The sequence below is a fragment of the Ciconia boyciana genome, chromosome 18 (genome assembly GCF_034638445.1).
Source record: "Ciconia boyciana chromosome 18, ASM3463844v1, whole genome shotgun sequence".
Lineage (NCBI taxonomy): Eukaryota > Metazoa > Chordata > Aves > Ciconiiformes > Ciconiidae > Ciconia > Ciconia boyciana.
In genome coordinates this window covers 4,538,775-4,557,975 of record NC_132951.1, presented here as the reverse complement: position 1 = coordinate 4,557,975, position 19,201 = coordinate 4,538,775, and the positions used below count along the sequence as shown (strand labels likewise).

The 19,201-nt window shown below is 54.1% G+C and overlaps 2 protein-coding genes across 10 annotated transcripts in view; one reads left to right on the top strand and one right to left on the bottom strand.

The window, feature by feature from the left end:
• Window positions 1-8,702, bottom strand: part of VAV2 (vav guanine nucleotide exchange factor 2) — a 154,504-nt gene extending 145,802 nt beyond the window's left edge. Inside the window, exon 1 of one of the 3 annotated variants that reach the window (XM_072882764.1) lies at window positions 7,950-8,702. In XM_072882764.1, coding sequence (XP_072738865.1) covers window positions 7,950-8,153 — 204 coding nt within the window. In that variant the 5' untranslated portion in view covers window positions 8,154-8,702. The remainder of the gene's footprint in view (window positions 1-7,949) is intronic. The other 2 variants (XM_072882763.1, XM_072882762.1) reach the window with 2 other exon arrangements.
• A 5,607-nt stretch (window positions 8,703-14,309) lies between these two features.
• BRD3OS (BRD3 opposite strand) lies at window positions 14,310-18,073 on the top strand. Of its 7 annotated transcripts, none has more exons than XR_012045710.1 (3): window positions 14,310-14,387; window positions 14,680-15,899; window positions 17,853-18,073. XR_012045710.1 is itself a non-coding variant. In XM_072883314.1 (2 exons), exon 2 carries the CDS (start codon window positions 15,345-15,347, stop codon window positions 15,612-15,614), a length of 270 nt encoding a protein of 89 aa, XP_072739415.1. In that variant the 5' UTR covers window positions 14,310-14,387; window positions 14,680-15,344; the 3' UTR covers window positions 15,615-18,073. The 7 variants fall into 7 exon arrangements, 1 of the variants encoding a protein (XP_072739415.1); XR_012045709.1 differs by having other exon boundaries at window positions 14,680-16,019; XR_012045708.1 differs by having other exon boundaries at window positions 14,680-16,145.
• The last annotated feature ends 1,128 nt before the right edge of the window (window positions 18,074-19,201 follow it).

Genomic DNA, 19,201 nt, shown 5'->3' with positions numbered 1-19,201 from the left:
GCCACGATGGAGGGTGGAGGGCAAGGAGTGGTCGCATTCGAGTTGTGTCATCGGATGAAGCACAGCCCTGAGCTGCAACCAAAGAAAACATAAGCGGGGGGAAAAAAAAAAGTCAGTTTTATTACAAACAGACCTTTTTCCAAGGCTTTTTCTTGAAGGGGAAATACAACACTGGGAAAAGTAATTTCATTAATGCCGAGTTTGAAGTTGTCAAGTGCAGACTGTAATAGTTGCCCTGAAAAAGAAAGTCCTTCCCCCTCCTTATAAAAAGAGCATCGGAGGGCACACAGCTTCGAATAAGCAGGACACGTCACGGGGGTGGCAGGTGAACCCAGGAGGCTGCTGCACAGCAACACACGAGTTACCCCAAATTAGACAGGACAGGCCCAAATTAGAGCCCTGGGGCTAATAACGAGAGGAGAGCTGGGGGTGACTCACTGCAGGCTGGCAGCAGGGACAAGACCAGGCTTTGCCTGGGGCCAGCGCTCACCAAAGCCGCACCGGGTCCCGGGGCGTGCACGGGCAGCTGGGCAGAGAGGTGGGCTCAGCACTAACACGAGGGCAGGTCACCCTGATGGGACACCAAGCAAGTCTTTGGGTGGGATCAGAGATGCGGGCAGCTGTGCTGATTGCTAGGAGAGCAACCATGGGGACTCAATCTTAAGATCGCTGAGAGTCCAAGGGATCCAACTGATGTGAGGAAGAAGGGGGGGGAAGCTGTGTGCAACTCAAAGAAGGTGGATCCATGCTTTAAAAAAATCAAAGCAGAGACAGACTTCACTTTTTAGAGGTGTTGCCAAGCTCAGTGTACTTACCCAGCTCCACCATCCCTCCACCTTAGTCCTCTCCACCCCAACACGCACCCTTCACATGTGCAGCAAGCCCTGCACCCCCTCATTTGCACTGCGCCCTGAATCGATGGGATCCTGGTGCTCCCACCCCAGCTCTGCCCAGAGCACCCGGCAGACCCAGCCCGTGCTGCTGGGACATGTGGGATGAGCATATTTGAGATACTACTAAAGGCAGGCTTGGGGGAAATCAAATGGAGAAGTATTGTGGGGAAAAAGCTCAAACGCTGGAAAGAAGGGGTTGTCTCTTTAAGAAGGGACAAAGAAGCAGATCAAAAATTTGCCCTCAGGTCAGTCTGAAGCAACATTTCTGTCAGTGCCAAAAATCGGGTCCCTTCTGGCTCCAGATGAGCTGAAGAAAGCAAAGGGTCCGCGGCACCGGCCAGGGGCTCCCAGACCCACGAGCCACGACGCAGGGTGATGGGTCAGCACCATCCCGCCGGGCACGGGCGAGGTGGTGATGCTCAACCCTTCAATATAACCACAGCCCCAGCGCTCACCTTCCTTGATCTAGCCTAAATTTCTACAGCCCTGATTCCTCACTCGACTGCCTCGCTCAAACACAGCCACAGGAGTTAAGTATAGCAAGTGCCAGCGCCGAAAAATTGCCTGCTTCTCCCTGGAGGGACCAAGCCGCAGGGTACCCCGTTCCCTTGGCGGTACAGCCGGCACGAAGGACCGCCACCAAGAAGGATGGACAAGTCAAGCATTTTTTACAGCTCATCAACATGCTGTTGAGATAGAAGGCAGCTTCCAAGCCCAATTTGAAAACCGACCAAATTGACTGGCTTTTTGGCTTTGTGTTTTTAAAGGCATCTATTCATTCCAGTCTGTTCCTGCTAGGTATTTAGTGCAGGTATTTAACTCTCATCAATCATTCAAGGAGGAGGGGGGAAGAAGTTTTCACTGCTTTTCATGCTTCTTGGCACAGCCAGCAGGATCCATCTAACACTTTCCGCCTTCTTCTGCCCCAACAGAATACATATGAGCCTTCAGCTGCAGGTTCAGTGGTATCTTACAACCTCGCCAAACAGCAAAAAAGAGGGTACTACCTCTGGCTAACGCAAGGTTTTAGGGTGCTATTTGACATGCAGGAGGCATGAAGAAGGAGGGCTGGGAGGAAAGGCTGCAATCGGTTCCTATTTACAAGGCGCTCACGAGTTCGGCCGTACAAGACAGAGCACCTTTTTTCCCTTTGTAAAGCTCAGCACATCCGAACGGGAAGTCACTGAGACACAGTAAACAGTGATATGTAATGAGGCCATTTTTTATAGCCGTTTTTGGAACAGAACTCAATTTCAAGAAGCAGAGAGTAAATAAAAAGCCAGAGGACCTGAGCAGGGTAAATGGGAGAGTAGTTGTACAGACCTTGCTCAAACAACCCACCTACCCAATGAGCTCTTGATAGTACTGAATTATATTTAACTACTATCATGACATATGGAAGTAATTACAAGCATTGTAGCTATAAAGCCTTCGAGTGGCACGTTAAAAAGTCCCAAAGCCTTGTGAATAATTACTGGTACCAAATACGCCAACGTGCCTTCATCTCCCATATACCTGGGGGAAGCAGTTGCTACAAACCACCTGCTCCCAGTTGTCATGGCAAATGAGTGCCTACATTACCAATAAATAGGACTTTGATATCAAATTATTTCCACCCTTCAGAAAAAACAACAGCCATGAAGCCATCTGACAGCTCAGTCAGGTGGAGGCGTTGCACCCATCAGCCGAGGGAAGGCAGTTGTCTGCGTGGTTCCTTAATAAGAGCAAAACCGAGCGGTGGGCAGCCAAGTCATCATGCCCATTACGTTTGCTGTGTCTCATCAGTCTCAAGAGCCCTAATAAAACCTCCAGGAGCTGCAGACTGGGATGGATTATCTCTAGAGAGATGTCAATATGCTTCAAAATAAGAATCCTTAATGAGCTGACCATTACTGCTAACTTAAAGTCTGTGCACACACAAGTACACACATTAAATATGTCTGCTTCATTTCAAGTATCCAGGAGATTTTGAAACGGGGGGGGGGAGATATTTAAAGATATACAGCAGTGTCCAGGCCAATCTTAAGGAAGGACGAATGCAACATGATATTAACAGGAGTCCTCGCCTCACAGCAAACCACACGATCAAGACCTAGAAGTGCACAACCGCATGGGTCTAGGTACCAATTTCCATCTGTCTAAATACACGGAGGAACGTCAACGTCACGGCAGGTAACACTGCAATAGTGTGCTCAGACAGCCAGAACGGTTAGGATGTGCAGGGTAATGGAGGCTGGTGACACACAGCACTTTCTCCCCCAGGAAGCCACCCTTAGGACCCTGCCACTGCCATCCCCTGCTGTTCACACCAGCTTTCCACCAAAGCTGCTTTCCGAGTCCCATTTCGGGCAGGGACCCGGGCACCAGCTGGGAATCTGGTTTGACCTACCCAGGTTATCCAGTGACTCAAGCGCAACCGGTGGTCACGCTCCTGCAGTTTCTCCCTGGCTAATTATTGCCAAAGAGCCAAGGAAACAAGAGCAGCGTTTGGACAGGGGCAATGGGAAGACGAGGCAGGAGTTTGGGGGGGGCGGGGGGGGGTTACTGCTTTTTTCTTAGCTGTTGTCCCTTGAAGGAACCCACATTTCCTTCAGCTGCAGAGATTTAGGAGCAGAAATGCTCCTGGAGCTGGGCTGGAGGGCAGAGAGCAGGCTGAGACCCCTCGGACACGTTGGCGATGTGTTGCACGTTGGCACCTTGCACACTGGCTCGCTTTCTGTCGCTGCTTCTCAGGCACCTGCGATACAAACACTTTGCCAAGAGGCGCACGTTTCCATATAGCCCTCCATGGCATCATCACAAGTGCCAAGAGGTTGAACCAGGTCTGCTAGACACCAGGGGAATTAACCCAGGGTGCTAGCATGCCACCGGAGAAAGGACAGCGACCTGGCACCCTGCAAGCAGCTCCCGAGTCTTCCATCTTCAGGGATAATTCCTGATCAATCCCCCACCTGCAAAGGTGTCCGGCACAGCTGATCCAGCCCCCGTGAGGTCTCTGCCCGTACGCCTGCCTGCGCAAAGCACGCTGCCCGAGCGGGGAGCTGCCTGCAGCAGGTCTCGCCCGAGCATCCCTACCAACGTCTGTACGCATCCAAGTCCCCGTCAGGAAGGATTAATTTTATCTAAGGCAAATGCAAAAAAAATAAACAACCCACACACACACACAAAACTCACACCATCAAATATTAACCTCACCCAAACACGCAATTTTTTATTGCACGTATTTTTTTATGCCTCACCATGCTGAAACGCAAGTGAAGAGTCATTTAACTTTTATTTGACCAGAGACTTAACACAATTACGATTAACATAATTATCGATGAAAATCTAAAGCTCGGAGATCTCCATCTTACAAAAGGAGTTTGGGATGCAAGAGCAGCTGTACCTCACAGTGCCAGAGGACTGGAAATTCGTGCCAGCTACAGGGGAACGGGGAGAGAAGCGGCTCCGCACAGGGACGGGAGAGAAATGCTGAATTGAGAGTTGTGCACAGGGGACAGGGACTGCAAGCCTGAGAGGTGCTACACCTGCCCACATTTGCAAATGAAGATGCCCTTTGCATCACACTGTCTCGGTTGGCTGGAAAACCAGCTTGAATTACACCCCCTAAAATCCAATCATGGTAATAGCCATAATGATCAATAAGTACCAAGGGCAAGTACACACATCCCACGTCCCAACTCTCCAGGAACGGCCTCTACAGCAAAAGCAATTAGCAGAAATGAAGTTTTACTCCGGGTTCATCAAATCTAGCCTCATGTCCACTAACTCTCAGAAGAGAGCCGGGCTTCAAGACTTGTTTTTCCTCCTTATTTTGTTAGTCTCTGTGGAGATTCAGTAGCTTTGGGTCATCCCACCCTGCCAGGCACTGCCAAGCAACGGACTTGGGGCTCTGGAATTGAGCATGAAAATAAAGCAAACTTGAGATCAGAGCCTAACGAAGCTATTTTACTATTTATTTAAATGTCAAGTAGTAGCATCAAGTAGTAAACTACTGCTGTGTGGCCAGCCTGGCCATTTCACCAGCCTGGTTTCCCTGCTGAACAAGCACGGGAAGGTTTTAGGAGGACGGGGACACTGGTTCACCCCTCCACAGCAGCGAGCACAAGCCCCTGCAGCCTCACCGCGCTGCGAACAGGACCCGAAGCTCTAACCTCACCACACAGCACCCCTTCCACAGCTGCACGTAAAAACAAATCAGCATGGAAGGGGATTAAAAAAAACCTCAGCAAACACACGCACAACACTGTCTGGATCTTAAAGCGTTTCTTTGCAGAGAGATGCGATTTCACCTCTGGCCTTTGAAATGATGCTCACCTCGGGCAAAAATCTGTCTCTTATTACACACCTGCACAACCCCACTTAATTCACTGAGAAAGGTGGATGACAGAATATTACCGGGTGTTTCAAGTCTAGCACAAGTGTCTTGCCCCCTGGCATTTTGACTGAATAATAATAAAAAAAATCATCTCTGTAGTAAGGCAGACGGCTGGTTAGCCAGCCCAGCCAGTCAGGCAAAATGTGCAGTTATCATCAAAAACAACCTCTGAAGTTTCGAGGCACACTCCGTCTCGCACACCCCTCCTACCCCCGTGTCTGAAGGCACCCAGCTGTGTGACACAGATGGGTTCCTACACTCTTCTTCGGAAATTTGGCCCAGAGAGACTAAACCGCTCACCGATAGCTGCAGCGAGGCTGAGGCACTGCAGGGACGTTTGTCCCCACCCCGGCTGGGCTCAGACCCCCTTCCTCTCTCCTGCCCGGGTTGCCAGCGCTGCGGATGCACAGAAGGTAAAGAGCAGCAAGATGCCTCCTGTCTTCAGCTACCCCGGGGGAGAAGCCAGAGTCCCAAATTCAGGAGTTGCCAACGAAACACCAAATACATAAGAGCAAGTATAAAGGCTCAAGTCTAGATTGATTTGGGTCCCATCCTGGCCGAGGACAAGCATCAGCTGAGCCTCGCCATAGCATCCACTCCCACGCCAGGCGAGGGCTCTGCACATCCCTGCGGGCTCGGCTTGGGCCAGGCTGTGCCGGTCCGCTCCGACAACCAGGTTCTCGCAGAGGTGACCACCAAAGCCACCCGATTCAGCCAGTTCCCCTCCCTAAAGCCAGGCAAGCAGCCGGGTGCGGTAGGCAGAAAGCAATTTCAATAAAGGCAGCTGGGCTGTAGGCTCTCACCTCCAACAAGCAACACCCGCCTCGGCAAGGGTAGCAAGAGCCTCCTTTCCACACTACCCCGGGGATCTTCCCTAGATCGCAGCTACCATTTTGAAACCCATTCTTAATTCCCCGGAGGGCAAATATTGAACCGAAATGAGGTTTGCAGGGCTATAATATTTCCTTAAAAGAAAAAAAAATTGCATAGTATGCTATTCTCAGCATGTTCTAAGAAAGCACTAGTCCCTGCACATCTACAGCTCCAGTGTGACAGTTTATATTTGGAAACATCGGTTTGTACGCGAGGCAGTTTGATCAGTTTATAGCCTGGAAAGCTAAGAGGAAATCTCACAGCGTTGTTCCACCCTGGGAAGGGGCACCCGTGTTATTTACTCCGCACCAGCAAGTCTCGCGCCAACGCAAGAGCCTGACACAGGCTGGTTTTCACCATACGGCTGGGGCTTCCCACCCCGGTGCTTGGCAGGATCAAGGTCTCCGACCCCGCAAGCGAGCGGCGACGTCCTCGCGCTCACGTGCGCGCAGCAAAACGCACTTCGCTCCCCAAAGCGCGGCTCCAAGTTTCGGGCCTGAACGCCTCGCGGGGAGCTCTCGGCTACCGGCTGTCCTCAATCGCAGCAGCTCCCCCAGCACGCAGGGTTACGTCTCGCTGGGTGAGGAGGCCGAACAGATAAAAACCACCATTGCCCTGGAACAAAACTCCGGCGGAAGAAGGGAAAGGCACTTGCCGGATAAGCAGCGTGCTTGCACAGCAGACATCCAGAACTCATGTTAACATTATACGTTATTTATCTTTGAATGTTTCAATAAAGTTAAACAGAGTCTCGCGTGCCCTTGCTACCAGGACATTTCCCTTCCCTTTCACCAATAAAACCTGTTGTTGTTCAAAACTAGAAGCCAAGTTTACTGTCCTCTTGTCAACACAGGGGCTGCCGGGTAGGGAGGACCAAGTACCCCATTTCATTTGTTTCTAATTGATTTCACTTCCCAATTCCCATGCAAATATCGCGCAGCTCGGCTTGCAAAAACACAAGCAGAGCATTTAAACCCAAAACAACCAGAACTGATTTTTTTTTTTTTTTTTTTTTTACAGTTGTTTAAGCCTGCTTCCACCAAAACAACCAGAAATGGGAAACACTTCCAAGGAAGGAGCCCTAAAACTTTCAAGTTCCCAGACCTGAAAGCCGCGATGAGGTGGTGCAGAGGGGGGGAGCCGGACATGCCGGGGGCAGCTGGGGTCGCGGAACCGAGGCCTGAATTACCCGGTGCCCCGGAGCAGCTGCCGCTCGGCCGGGGCTCGGCACCGGCAGCCCGGGGCTGGGGGGGGGACACGACGGGCACCGCATGGCCGCCTTCCCTGCCCCACCGGGCTTGGGACAGGCTTGCCGAGCACCGGGGTTTGGGGTTTTTTTATTTGCTTTTAATCTTCCCGACCAAAGTTTTGTCCTGAAGGCCGGTACCCTCCCAGGACCGCCTGCTCCTCCGGCACATCAAAGCCGAACGAGTGCCCGGTTAAAAATCCCCAAGTAATCCCATCTCCTCCTCTTAGCCGTATTATTTGCTTTTGTTTCGCAATGACTGTAAACAGAAAGAGGGATGTTTCCCTCTTTCCCGGGGTGTTTCTTCTCCGCCCCAGAGCCTTTTCCCACCGGCGCTGCTCCCCCCCCCCCCAGCCGGGGCACGACCGGCGAGGAACCGGGAGCTCAAGTCGGGGGGGCTGAAGGGCAGTCGGGGGGGCTGAAGCCGACGGTCTCCCACGCACCCCCTCCCCAAACCCGCTCGCCTTCACGCATGCCACCAAGTTTTGCGAGAGCAACACCCGCATGCAAGAAAGGGGGTGCTCCTGGGGGCCCCCCCCTCCCATCCCTCCCCTCCTACCTGGGACATCTGGGGCCTGAAGTTGATGTCCTTGAGGTCGACGGAGCCGGGGGAGAGGTTGTGGAGCAGCTGGCAGAGCAGCACCCCGTCCCGCAACGCCTGCGCCAGGTCGAAGACCACCGCCGAGGGCCAGACCACCCGGTGGTTGGGGGGCAAAACTTTGCAGTCGATGAGCCAGCGCCCGCACTGCCGCCACTCCTCCATGGCCGCGGTCCGACGGGGCCGCCGCCCCGCTCACACACCCGGCCTTCCTCCTCCTCCTCCTCCTCCTCCTCGCCGGCGCTCAGGGGCAGCGGGCGGCTGCCCCGGGGGCTGCTCTGCACCGCGGCTCCGCGCTACCGCCCCGCTCCATCGCCGCCCGCCGCCCGGGGAAGCATCGCTCCGCGCCGGGGCTCTGCGGAGGAGGAGGAGGAAGGAGGAGGAGGAGGAGGAGGAGGAGGAAGGGGGGCGGCGCGGAGTTTTCCGGCGGAGGGCTGCCCCTGCCCCCGCTGCGGCCCCACCGCCTGGGCCGGGGCTAGGCGCGCCGCATCCTCCCGGGAACAAAGCGGGGCGGGAGGAGACGGACGGACGGACGGACGGACGGACAGCGAAACCGGGCACGGCGTGGCCGCCCCCGCGCAACTTGGTCCCCCTGCCCCGAGGAAACTTGCCGCCGCCGCGGGGCCCCACCTGCGGGGCTGGGGCTGGCGCTGGGGCCGGGGCTGCTGCTGCCGCCGCCGCCGCGGGTGCGAGTTTCCCCCCCCGCCCCGGGCAGGCGGGAGGAGCTCCCGGTCCGCCCCCGCCGCCCCTTTGTCTGCGGGAGCCCGGGCCGCGGCGGGGAGCAGGGGGCGGGGTGCGCTCCGCGCCGCCTCGGCTGTTCTCCCAATTCTTTCTTTTTTCCTCCCCCCCCCCCCCTTTTTGTGTCCCCTCGCTCCCTCCTGCCGCTGCTCCTTCGCTCCCTGTTCCGGGGAAACGGCGCCGAGCCGCCGTGCTGCCCTCTCCCCCCACCGCTGCGCGCCCTGCTTTGCCGCCGGGGTCCCCCCCCAGGGACCCCCATGCTCCCCGCCGCCCCTGCACACGCACGGCCCCAGCCGGCCCGGGGGACCCCCACGGGCTGGCCGAGCCGGGGGCAGAGGCAGGACCCGAGCCTGGGCTCCTCGCCCTCCCTCTGCCCTCGCACACAAGACCACGCTTTGTCTGAGCGTGCGCTCCCCCTCTTCATCTCATGTTTGGGTTGCAAATAGCGCAGGGGAGATGTTTAACCCAAACAAGCTATCGTATTCCCTGACTTTCAAACGTGAAGACAACTCCTACAATTAATTACCAGTGTATTTATTAAAACCCTCAACTCTCAGACATTAACTCCTTGGCAGCAAACTCTTGAAAAATCTCTAATTTTCACTGGTGGCTCCCATCCAAATCAGCACAGTTCAGAACAGCCTCTTTTCAAATCTGTTCTGAGTTTTCTTCCGAGATCCTCTCCCCAGAGTTTGTCGATTAATTTCCAGCCTGGCGTTCCAGATAGCCAAAACCGGAAGCCGAGACTGGGACGAAGGGAAGCTATTAACCTGGATGTCAAACAAATGCAACGCTAATCTCTTCCAAATGTAGCCAAGTGGAGATAAAGAAGAAAGAGCGACTCTACTGGCATGATCCTTCATTTCCAGTGGAGGAAGGAGGGTCTCTCCAAAGAATGAAAAACAATTATTTAATATTCCAAGGGAAGTTTGGTAGGCTTTTTTTTTTTTTTTTTGAGACGGCACTTCTTTTAGCCCAATGTGCTGGCACTCAAATCTGTTTCGGGTCTGGCTGTGTGCAGTGCCCGCTGTCCCCTGGCAGGGCAGGGTCAGTGCAGTACGATCCGAGAGGGAGCAGCAGCCATACGCCCCAATGCCACAGCCAGAGCTACACCCCGCCCGGGGTGTATTGGGGGGCATGCTGATTTCAGTCCGCAGTTCCCCATACCCTGCGGAGGTGACTTCTCAGAATATCTGTCTCACTTTTTTTAGTTCTTCCTGAAGCTTTTCTTTCTGGTCTCCCGCTAGGTCTCCAACAGCACCCACTGGGCAGGAATCACAAGGCTACTGAAAGGAGTGGAGTCCTGCCAGGGATAATTTTGGTTGACTCCGTACTAGTCTGCCTTGTGAGGTCAGGTCTGTAGGTAGAGGACAACAGAGGAATTTATTATATGTGTATAATTAAAGCTGCTAGCTACAGCCTGGCTTTTTTACTGCGTAATAAAAAGCGTACTTGGCCCCTGGACACTTAGGAACAATCACTGCAGCTGCAAAGCCAGCATCTGTGTGGGAGGTGTTGAAGCAAGTACGCTTCTCACCTACCTCTGCAACAATCAAAACAGCTGATGGCAGAGATATTTTTGACAGCAGGAAAAAAAAAAAAACCAAACCTGTAAGGCAAGGCTCAGTGAAAAGCACGTATCCAGCACGCACACAGCTGGGCTGCGAGTTGCAGCTTATACAGATGTTCTGAAACGGGACAGGGAACATGGAGAGGACCTGGGCGCTGCTTTGGGGATGTACCTGCGGCTAAAAGGCAGCTAGCATAAATTGAAGAGGTTGAATTTTGTGCTGGAGCTGGTGCTCCCCTTTCCTGCCCCTTGGCACTGCTGGGAATGACAGCCAGGGAATGACAGACAGCCAGGGAAGGACAGACAGCCAGGGCTGAGGCTGCTGACCGCACGAAGAGGCTGACACTACCCTCTGCTGGGGACCGAGCGTGGAGCCTCTCCTCGCTGCTAACGGGCTTCGCTGCATGTGCTGTTATTACTTTCTCGCATGAGAGAAGCCTGAGAGGTGACTGAACGCACTAGAAAGATAATAACAGAAGGAACATGATGCTTTTTCATCCCAAAATGTCTCAGTGACTAGATACAAGGAGACTGGCAGGCAGCTATTGCCAGAGGGCAGCAGGCAGCCACCGCAGCCTGGGTCCCCTTGCGGAGGGGGTGTGAGGGGGTACGTGGCCGGTGAAGCGGCTGCTCTTTGGGAACGTAACAGAGCTGCTTGGGAACATCACAGTCCAGCACAGAACAGGCAAAACTAGTCATTAAAGAAAGAAAGACAAAAAGAAAGACAGACAAAAAGACAAAAAGAAAGAAAGGAAGAGAGAGACAGAAAGAGAGAAAGAGAGAAAGAAAGAGAGCGAGAAAGAAAGAGAGAGAAAGAAGAAAACTTAAATGCACAAACATGTGTAAGGAGATCGTACTGTACAAATCAACCAAAACACACCTGGGAAATGGCCACATTTCACGGCAAAGTTTATTTTCTGTAATGTTCGGTATTGCTCTTGGGAGAAGAGCTGACTTCCCGGTCAGCGCATGCAGAGAAGCAGCCACCATGCTGCCTCTTTGGAGCAGCCATCTGAAAAAAATCCCTTAAATACAAGGGCCACACCGCCAAGAAATCCCCATTTCCCAGCCAGGCAGTGTCTATGGATTGCCATTGCCACCTTCTGGATTAGACCAAGTGTGCACCAGCCTGGCCCAAAGCCGCTGCTGGCTGCCAGCAGCCCGGACATCTGCCTCCAGCTGGAGCCAGGGTCCCCAGAGCAGGAGGTGCCACGGCTGCTGTCACAGCAGAGCGCGGGCAGCGCCAGCAGCTCTCAGCAGTTACCCGTGCAGCCTACGTGCCATTTACATCATGCCCTTAGATTTTGTGACCTCCTTTCACCAACTATTTTAGGAAACCTGTGCAAGTCACAACTTGGCAAACACACTGCTCAGCTGCAGCTCTCCCTTGATCATCAGTGAGGGACAGATCACACAACTATTGAAGTGCTGCCGTATTAAACTACTAACATTCACTGGGTACAGGCAATAATTCTCTGTCTGGCTCATCTACTGCTGTAAACACCTGATCTACCTGCTCGGACAACTTGTACCCTGGAATAGTCACTGCAATTATCCTCTGCTAACGGCCCTGCACTCCTGCCAGGAGAGCTCATGTCTTCTCCCCTACCCCCAGGCAGCCACCTCCAAGAGCCAGCAATGTAGGTTACTGCCTGCCGCCGTATAAAGGGAGAGCAGGAAAATTAACCTGGTGCAGCTCCATGCTGGCAGGAGGGATGAACTGGATTCTCTTCTTGTACTGGTGCAATGGGAGCAGTCAGCCAAAAATATTCTTTGTTTATCCTGGAAAAAGGTAGTGTCTGAGAGTGCAACTCTACTGGAAAAGCGCTTTCAACCTGGGTACTGAGCAGGCGGAGCCAGCGCTTTCCTGGGCATTTCTCTGTGCAAGAGTCTCATTTTTGGGGCCCGTGATGCCCCAGCTGTGCCGAACACAAGGAACATCCTCTTCCCAACACCATCATCGCACTGCCGGGACAGCCTCACCAACCAGCCTTCCTCCACCGGACTCCACCCCCGACAGCTTTCCCATCAAAATCAAATAGACCTAAAGCATATCCCAGTGCCAAGGAGCTGAGTAAGGAGAAAATCGCCCAGCCCAGGCCCGGACTGCAGCCGTGTCTTACAGCAGAGGTAAGGCCCAAGGCGGCACGCAGGGAAAGCAAAGCAGACACAGAGATTTCCTTGGAGGAGGGAGGAGAGGAACTGACCATCGGCCGGGCGGCACCGGGGTTGCACCTCATCCGTTCCACTGCTGCTGCTTCCAAGGTTTATTTGGGAAGGGTCCTGTTGGCAGACGTCTCAGGGACTCACGGCAAAGGGTCAAGTGGACGGTCAGAGACAGTTGTTGGCTTTCCAAGGTCTGCAGTTTCCAGTCCTTCTTCTTGCCTTATCTTGGCAACGTAATGACTCCGCTTACTGGCTTCTTCTGTTACGCTCTCAGTTTGATGATAACAGAACCGGTAATTTTTCAGAGAGGACCAAGACACCTCATCCGTGCCAAAAACCCTAAATCTGGTTCCACTAAACCAAATTTTGCATTTTGCTCTGCAGCTTCCACAAGGTGGGGCCTGGGCTGGCTCCTCCGTGCTAGCAGGATGCGGATTAAGCAGCAAAGTCAGGACATTTCTGATAGTAAACATTTTAACAGTGTATCAATTATTCTTTGTTTTCTTTCTTCCCTCTTCTTTGAGTTTGGTCTAAATCTTCTGGGAATGGGGAACTGCAGTGTGCCTTCTATCTGACTGAAGTAAACCACTGCGTCTTGTGTCCGTGAAGGCCAAGCGGAATGGCAGCAGCGCCTCGAGAAGCTCTGCAAGAGATAAGTGTATCGGATCCTTAACAGGAGATTAGATGGCGCTGCATTCACAGGAGATAAGAAGATTGAGAGATTAAATTTAGCATCATCAGGAAAAGAATAAGCCCCACAGCTCTCTTCAAACCATATTTCTTACTGTGCTTGCCAGGGGACAGTCAGGCTAAGGAAACGCACTGGAGCAGACAGTGACGATGAGCGGAGGTAGAGGAGGTGCTGCTCAGTCACGCTCCTTTTCCACGCAGTCCATCCTATAGATGTGCCCCTGCGGCCGTCACGGCGAGGGTGGCATGAGGCTCAGCACACGTAAGGCGTCCCCTACCTGCCTTCAGCCCACGGACGGGCAGTCCCTGGGGAGCCTGAGAAAACTGAAGGGGTACAAAGGGTATCACGCACCCTCCCGGCACAAAGGGATGCACCAGGCCCCCACCAGAAAGGAGACCGGGCAGACACGCTCTGCCTTGGCTGTAAAGTCGAGGGCCGGGACCCACCCCGGCACCTCCAGCAGCACGGAGAGCCACGCGCCCGAGGGCAGAGCCGGACGAGGTGGGCAACAGCAGCCTCCCCCGGTTCAGCCCCCGTGCTCCCATGTACGATGCCACGGGCTCAGCACACGCAGGGCTGGGTGTCCCTTTAAAACGCTCTGTGCGCCCAGAGGGTGCCGACACCCGTGGGACCCACGTACCCAGCGTGGGGAGCCCCACTGCCATGCTCCGGACCCACGCACCCCACTCAGGGAGCCCCACTGCCGTGACCCGGACCCACGCACCCCGCTTGGGGAGCCCCATTGCCGTGCCCCAGACCCACGCACCCCGCTCGGGGTGCTCCATTGCTGTGACCCGGACCCATGCACCCCACTTGGGGAGCCCCACTGCCGTGACCCGGACCCATGCACCCCGCTCGGGGAGCCCCACTGCCATGCCCCAGACCCACGCAGCCCACTCGGGGAGCCCCATTGCCGTGACCCAGACTCACGCACCCCACTCGGGGTGCTCCATTGCCCTGTCCCGGACCCACGCACCCCCCTCGGGGTGCTCCATTGCTGTGACCCGGGCCCACGCACCCCACTCGGGGTGCTCCACTGCCGTGCCCCGGACCCACGCACCCCGCTCGGGGAGCCCCGCCGCGCTGCCCCGCGCCGCCGCCCGCCCCACCCGCGGCCCCCCCGGCGCGGCGCTGGCTCCTCCCGCCGTGACGCGCCCGGAGGCGGCTCCGCGGCTGCTCCGCCGAGCGGCGCCGGGGCCGGGCCGGGCCGGGCCGGGCCGGGCAGCGCAGCACGGTGGGGCCGGGCAGCGCCGGCGCGGGGCGGGGGGCACGGCGGGGGGCGCGGGGGAGCGCTCGGGGTCCCGTAGGAGTGGGGGCTGCCCCACGGGGTGCCTGCAGGGGCAGGAGGGTGCAGGCAGCCCCGGGGGGGGGTCCGTGGGCGGGTGTGCGGTGCCGGTGGAAGGGGTCGGGGGGTTCTGGGGGGGCGGGCGGGAGGTGGGGGGCACGGTGGTGCCGGGAAAGGGGCCCTCGCAGGGCAGGGACCCCCGCTGCCAGGCCTTGGGGTGACCCTCGCCGTACCCCCCCAGGTTGAAGCCCTGAAGCGGTGCTGCCAGGAGGCGATGGGTGCCCCAGCTCGGGCACCATAACCGGGGCTGGAGGCAGCATCTTCTCCTGCATCCCTGGTCTCACTGAGCTCCCGTCCATCAGTCTGGCATCAACCTGAAGCACAGGTGGAGAATTCGTGCACGGGCCTGGGCACTGGTGATCTCTCAGGTCTGACCTCTCAGGTCTGCCCTACGGCTTTGGGATCCATTCTTCAGGGAAGCAAAACTCGTCCAGAGCCGCTCAGCCCGTCCCGCCCGGCTGTGGAGCAAGCCCACCGCCACGGAGTCACCACTCACGCCTGCTGAGATACTTCATGGAATCTCAACAACAAGCAGCTCGTGTGCGTGTGGTCCTTCTGCGAGATGAAACACGTAGCGGCATCACCACTGGATAAGCTTTCAGAAGTCCTGGCTTGTTATTTAAGCAAGGCCGGGCTGCCTGTTGTGATTTTTGGGTGCGTGCGTCCCCACTCCCTCACCTGAGTGGTGCTTACATCGACCAACAGCTCGTGGGTCCCGAGAGCCGTGCCCCTGGGGATGTTCTCCCTTGAGCTCAAAGCAGCGGCAGTCGACCTGGACCGACCCAGCGGGGCGTATTTTGGAGCTGCCGGGAAGGAGCTCTCATCTTTGAAGCTACCCCTGAGCAGATGAGTGACAAAGTAATGAACGGGAGGGTGCCCCTGCCTGAAAAAGCCTTGTCCGAGGGCTACGCCCGGCTGCGGTACAGGGACACCTCTCTGCTCATCTGGCAGCAGCAGCAGCAGAAACTGGAGTCGGCCCCCCCCAACACTTACCTGAGCCGGAGTCGGAGCATGTGGTACTCGCAGTACGGCAACGAAGCCATCCTGGTGCGGGACAAAAACAAGCTGGATGTCCCCAGGGACACGGGGCAATCTAAGTTTTGTGCTATTATGTAGTTTTGGTGGTTTTGCATTAGAAATCCACACGTGGAGACAAACCAGACTTGCGTCAAGCTGGGGGAGATGGGTTTGCACCATCCTCACGACGGAGCTGCGGCTAAAGCAGCGTCTGCAGGATGGGCCAGAAAGGCTGGCTGAAGTTTGTTTGTTTTCGCTGTTGGTAGCATCGGATTTTGCATGTCATTGAGTGTGTGTAACGGAAACAGTCTCGCTGGGGAACTCGCGAGCCTGTGTTTGCTGCCTAGCATCTTGGCAGGGTCCGTGCTGGACCGTGTGTTGCTTGTAAGTGGCTTGTGTACGGTGAGAAGCACCCGCTGTCATTTGGGAGCCATCCCCAGCAGGCGCTTTTACTTGCTAGTCCTTACGCATTGCCAAAGCTCTGCGAGTGCTGGTGGGAGAGAGGTGAGCACAGATCCGTTGCCGTCGAGGCTAAGATTTTAGGGAAGTCATCTGCAACTACCCGGCCATTACTTGTTCTGCTTGCCCTGTCTCCCTTTAATTACTGCCCTGGAAGTCTCTTACAACCAGGTAATGAAGTGATTTATCGTGGTGTGCTACAGTTTCATCCTGTGCAAAGCAAAGGGCCCTTTCTGATGCCGCAGGACTTCTGGAGTCGGTGGAGCTGACTCCCTTCACGCAGGTAGATTCCCAGCCCACGCTCCAGGAAGGGATCAGCAAGTGAACGACAGGCCCAGGAGAGCAACGGGAAGAAAGCTCCTGTAAATACACACATCCCCTGCTAAGGGACATAAGGAGACTCTGACACAGTACATCCCTGCCCCCAGAGACCAGTCACAGAAGAAAACAGCCTACTGAAGTTTGCTTTGCATTTAAGTTCTAATGCACGCAGTAGCTTGGAAGGGTTTATTTAATTCGGGTTGGATAGTAGATTCGGCGCATGTATTTTAAAAGTTGTGTCGGGGAGTGTTTGTTTCAACTAACGGAAGGATTTTAGGAGGGAAAACCACTACAGTTGCACTTCCTGGGAACAGAGACTGCTTTTGGGTTGTTTCCGTTAGAGCTGAATCCCTGACTTGCTCAAGGCAAGGTCAAGCGGAGAAACTCAACCCAGCAAGCACCTAAATCTTTATTGAAAACACAGCAGTAGCACTTCCAGGGGTGCTAATTATGTGCCCAGGGTTCAGCATTAAAGTATAACACTGGGCTTAAGTCATAGATTCCCTTATGTCCTGCCTAGGACGTCCTCCTGCAGCGCTTAGGTATAGGCTTAACTTCAGGCAAATCAGTATTTGATGTTGACTTCAGTATGGATTATTTACCTGCCTAAAATGCGGCACAGTCATTACTTCTGTTATATTTATCTGAAACTTTTTTTGCATTTTTCAAGCACTTTATTTATTTTTTTTTTTTAATACAGTGAAGAAGAATCTCTTCCACCTCTCCCGTGCGGGTGAAATGCTACAACACACACACTCAAGTTTGCTGAACTCAATGTGTGGAGCAGGACATACCTGTTTTAACGCGATCGCAGGGGTTTGATGTACTCAGCCCTGATCGTAGCACGTGTATTCACTGCAAACCATAGGCAGCTCATTTTTTTTTTAAGTACTATTTATGCATGCGTTGATGTTTGGTACCTGACGTGTGTGCTCATAAAACTAAACCTGCTGATGGACCTCAGTGCTTCACAGACCTGTGCATTGCTCTGCACACTCACATAGTCCTCTTGATCTTGCCAGGAGTAGCTCTGGCTGAGAAATATTTTGGTGAATAAATGTTTTTCAACTGGGGAAAAAGCATTTAACAAGATTCACAAAATTAGCGAGAGTCAGAAAGCTGCCGGCAGCGGCGGCGCTCCTGTACCGAGCGTGCTGTTTAAGGTAGAGCAGCGCCTGGGATGCGTCACCCACCCAGAGCTGCGATCGGGGGATTATTTGTACCGGGGGGCTGGAGGCTGGTCTGAGAGCTCCCCTGGAAACCGTGGGTGGAAGCGAGCTGGAGAGGCAGGAGAGGTGGGTTCAGGGCCTTTCCAGCAGCCCAGGGAGCATACAAACTCCGGGAGTTTAAGGAACAGCACATCCCCCAAACCAGCTGTTCAGTTTCTTTACTTTTCTTATAGAAAAAACATAGGGTTTTTTTTTTAATTTTGATTTTTTGGGGTATAATCAGTCTCTTTTTGTTTATGTGGCTGGTAAACCAAAACTCAGTTATTTGAAGAATGGTAATTACACTGTACAAGAATAAAAACTTAAATGTGTGCATAAATTCTTCCAGGATTGAGGCTGGACATGACCGTACAGGAAGAAGGTGACTTGTTCGTCCATCTCTCTGTGAACGTGACTGTACTATTTTCCATGTCTGTGTGTCCTTATTAGTCACAGCAGGTTTGTGGAGCGGCTGCTATCAGCGAGCATTTCCGTAAGCCAGTTGTGTGGTGTTGATGCACTTGTTTAAAATGCTGTTGTAGCCTCTTGGATGAAGTGCATTAAAATGATTTGAATGCATCTTTGTGAGCAGCTGGTTTTTTCTGCATGTTAATCACTTTGGCACATGTGAGGATTACAGCTATTATCACTCCCAATCCCCACCCAGGCAGCAGAGGGAAAGCTCAGCAGATAGGCAGTTTCTCCCAGTCGGGAATTACCTTAGTTACTGGTTGGGCTGTGGGTAACCTCCCTCCCCAAAGTCACACCGCTTTACCTGTGAAAAAATCCCCTCCAGGTTCCCAAGGCCAACAGCCCTTGTCAAAGCTTCGTGGTGCAGTGGGGGATGAGGACAGCCTCTGGCTGTCACCACGCAATAACCTCTATCGCTACAGATAGCGGGATGAGCCGAACCTCAGCTGTGTTCTGCCTGTCCTCAACCTCCACCGAGTCTGTAAGAAGTAGCGCTGCTTGATGCGCCTAGAAATAACTCACTAGTAAATGCTAAAGGAAACATCCTCCAGTGGGGCAACTGCCTCACCGGAGATTTTTAGGAGCTAGGCTGAACAAACATTTCCTTTGGGGGCATCATTGATACAACACACAGCGACACTGATAGAACAGCTAAGCAGAACAGGTTTGCTGGAACCTTCGAGAGATCATGGCTTTTAAACCCAGTGAGCAGGAACAGAGTTAGAGAAAGATTAACCCTGGGGAAACCTGGCTGTTGTAACCCTTACCTTGTAAATAAACCATCAGGCATGCATCTGAGAAAGCTACAGCAAAACCAACCTGAATCCTCTCCAGGGACCAAAATAGATTTTGGCCACCATACAATAATGTCAAGACTCTGCTGTGAATGTGACCAGGCCCCCTGGGCCCCCCCTTTCCCAACTGTGTCTGCCACGTCCCGGTCACCCTGGGCTGGCTGACCTGCGGGGCCAGCACCGGCTGGTGAGAAATTCCCTCTGGTTCCCTCAGGTCTTGGTGGCCTGAAAATAGTCAGCGTTACACCTGAGTGAAATTTTCACCTCCTCTTTTTCAGCTGAGCTTACCTCCATCAGATGCAGTTCTCACATAATCTAAGACCCCTTCAGATTGTAGGCTTCTAGGAAGAGTAAAAGTCCTTCCTTGGCTGCCCTGGTGCATTAAGGCAGCCTGAGTGTTTCCCTCACCAACAGAAAGGTGTATTTAGAGGTA

Coding starts and splice junctions, on each gene's coding strand:
- BRD3OS (XM_072883314.1), top strand. CDS start 15,345: ATGAGTGACAAAGTAATGAACGGGAGGGTGCCCCTGCCTGAAAAAGCC.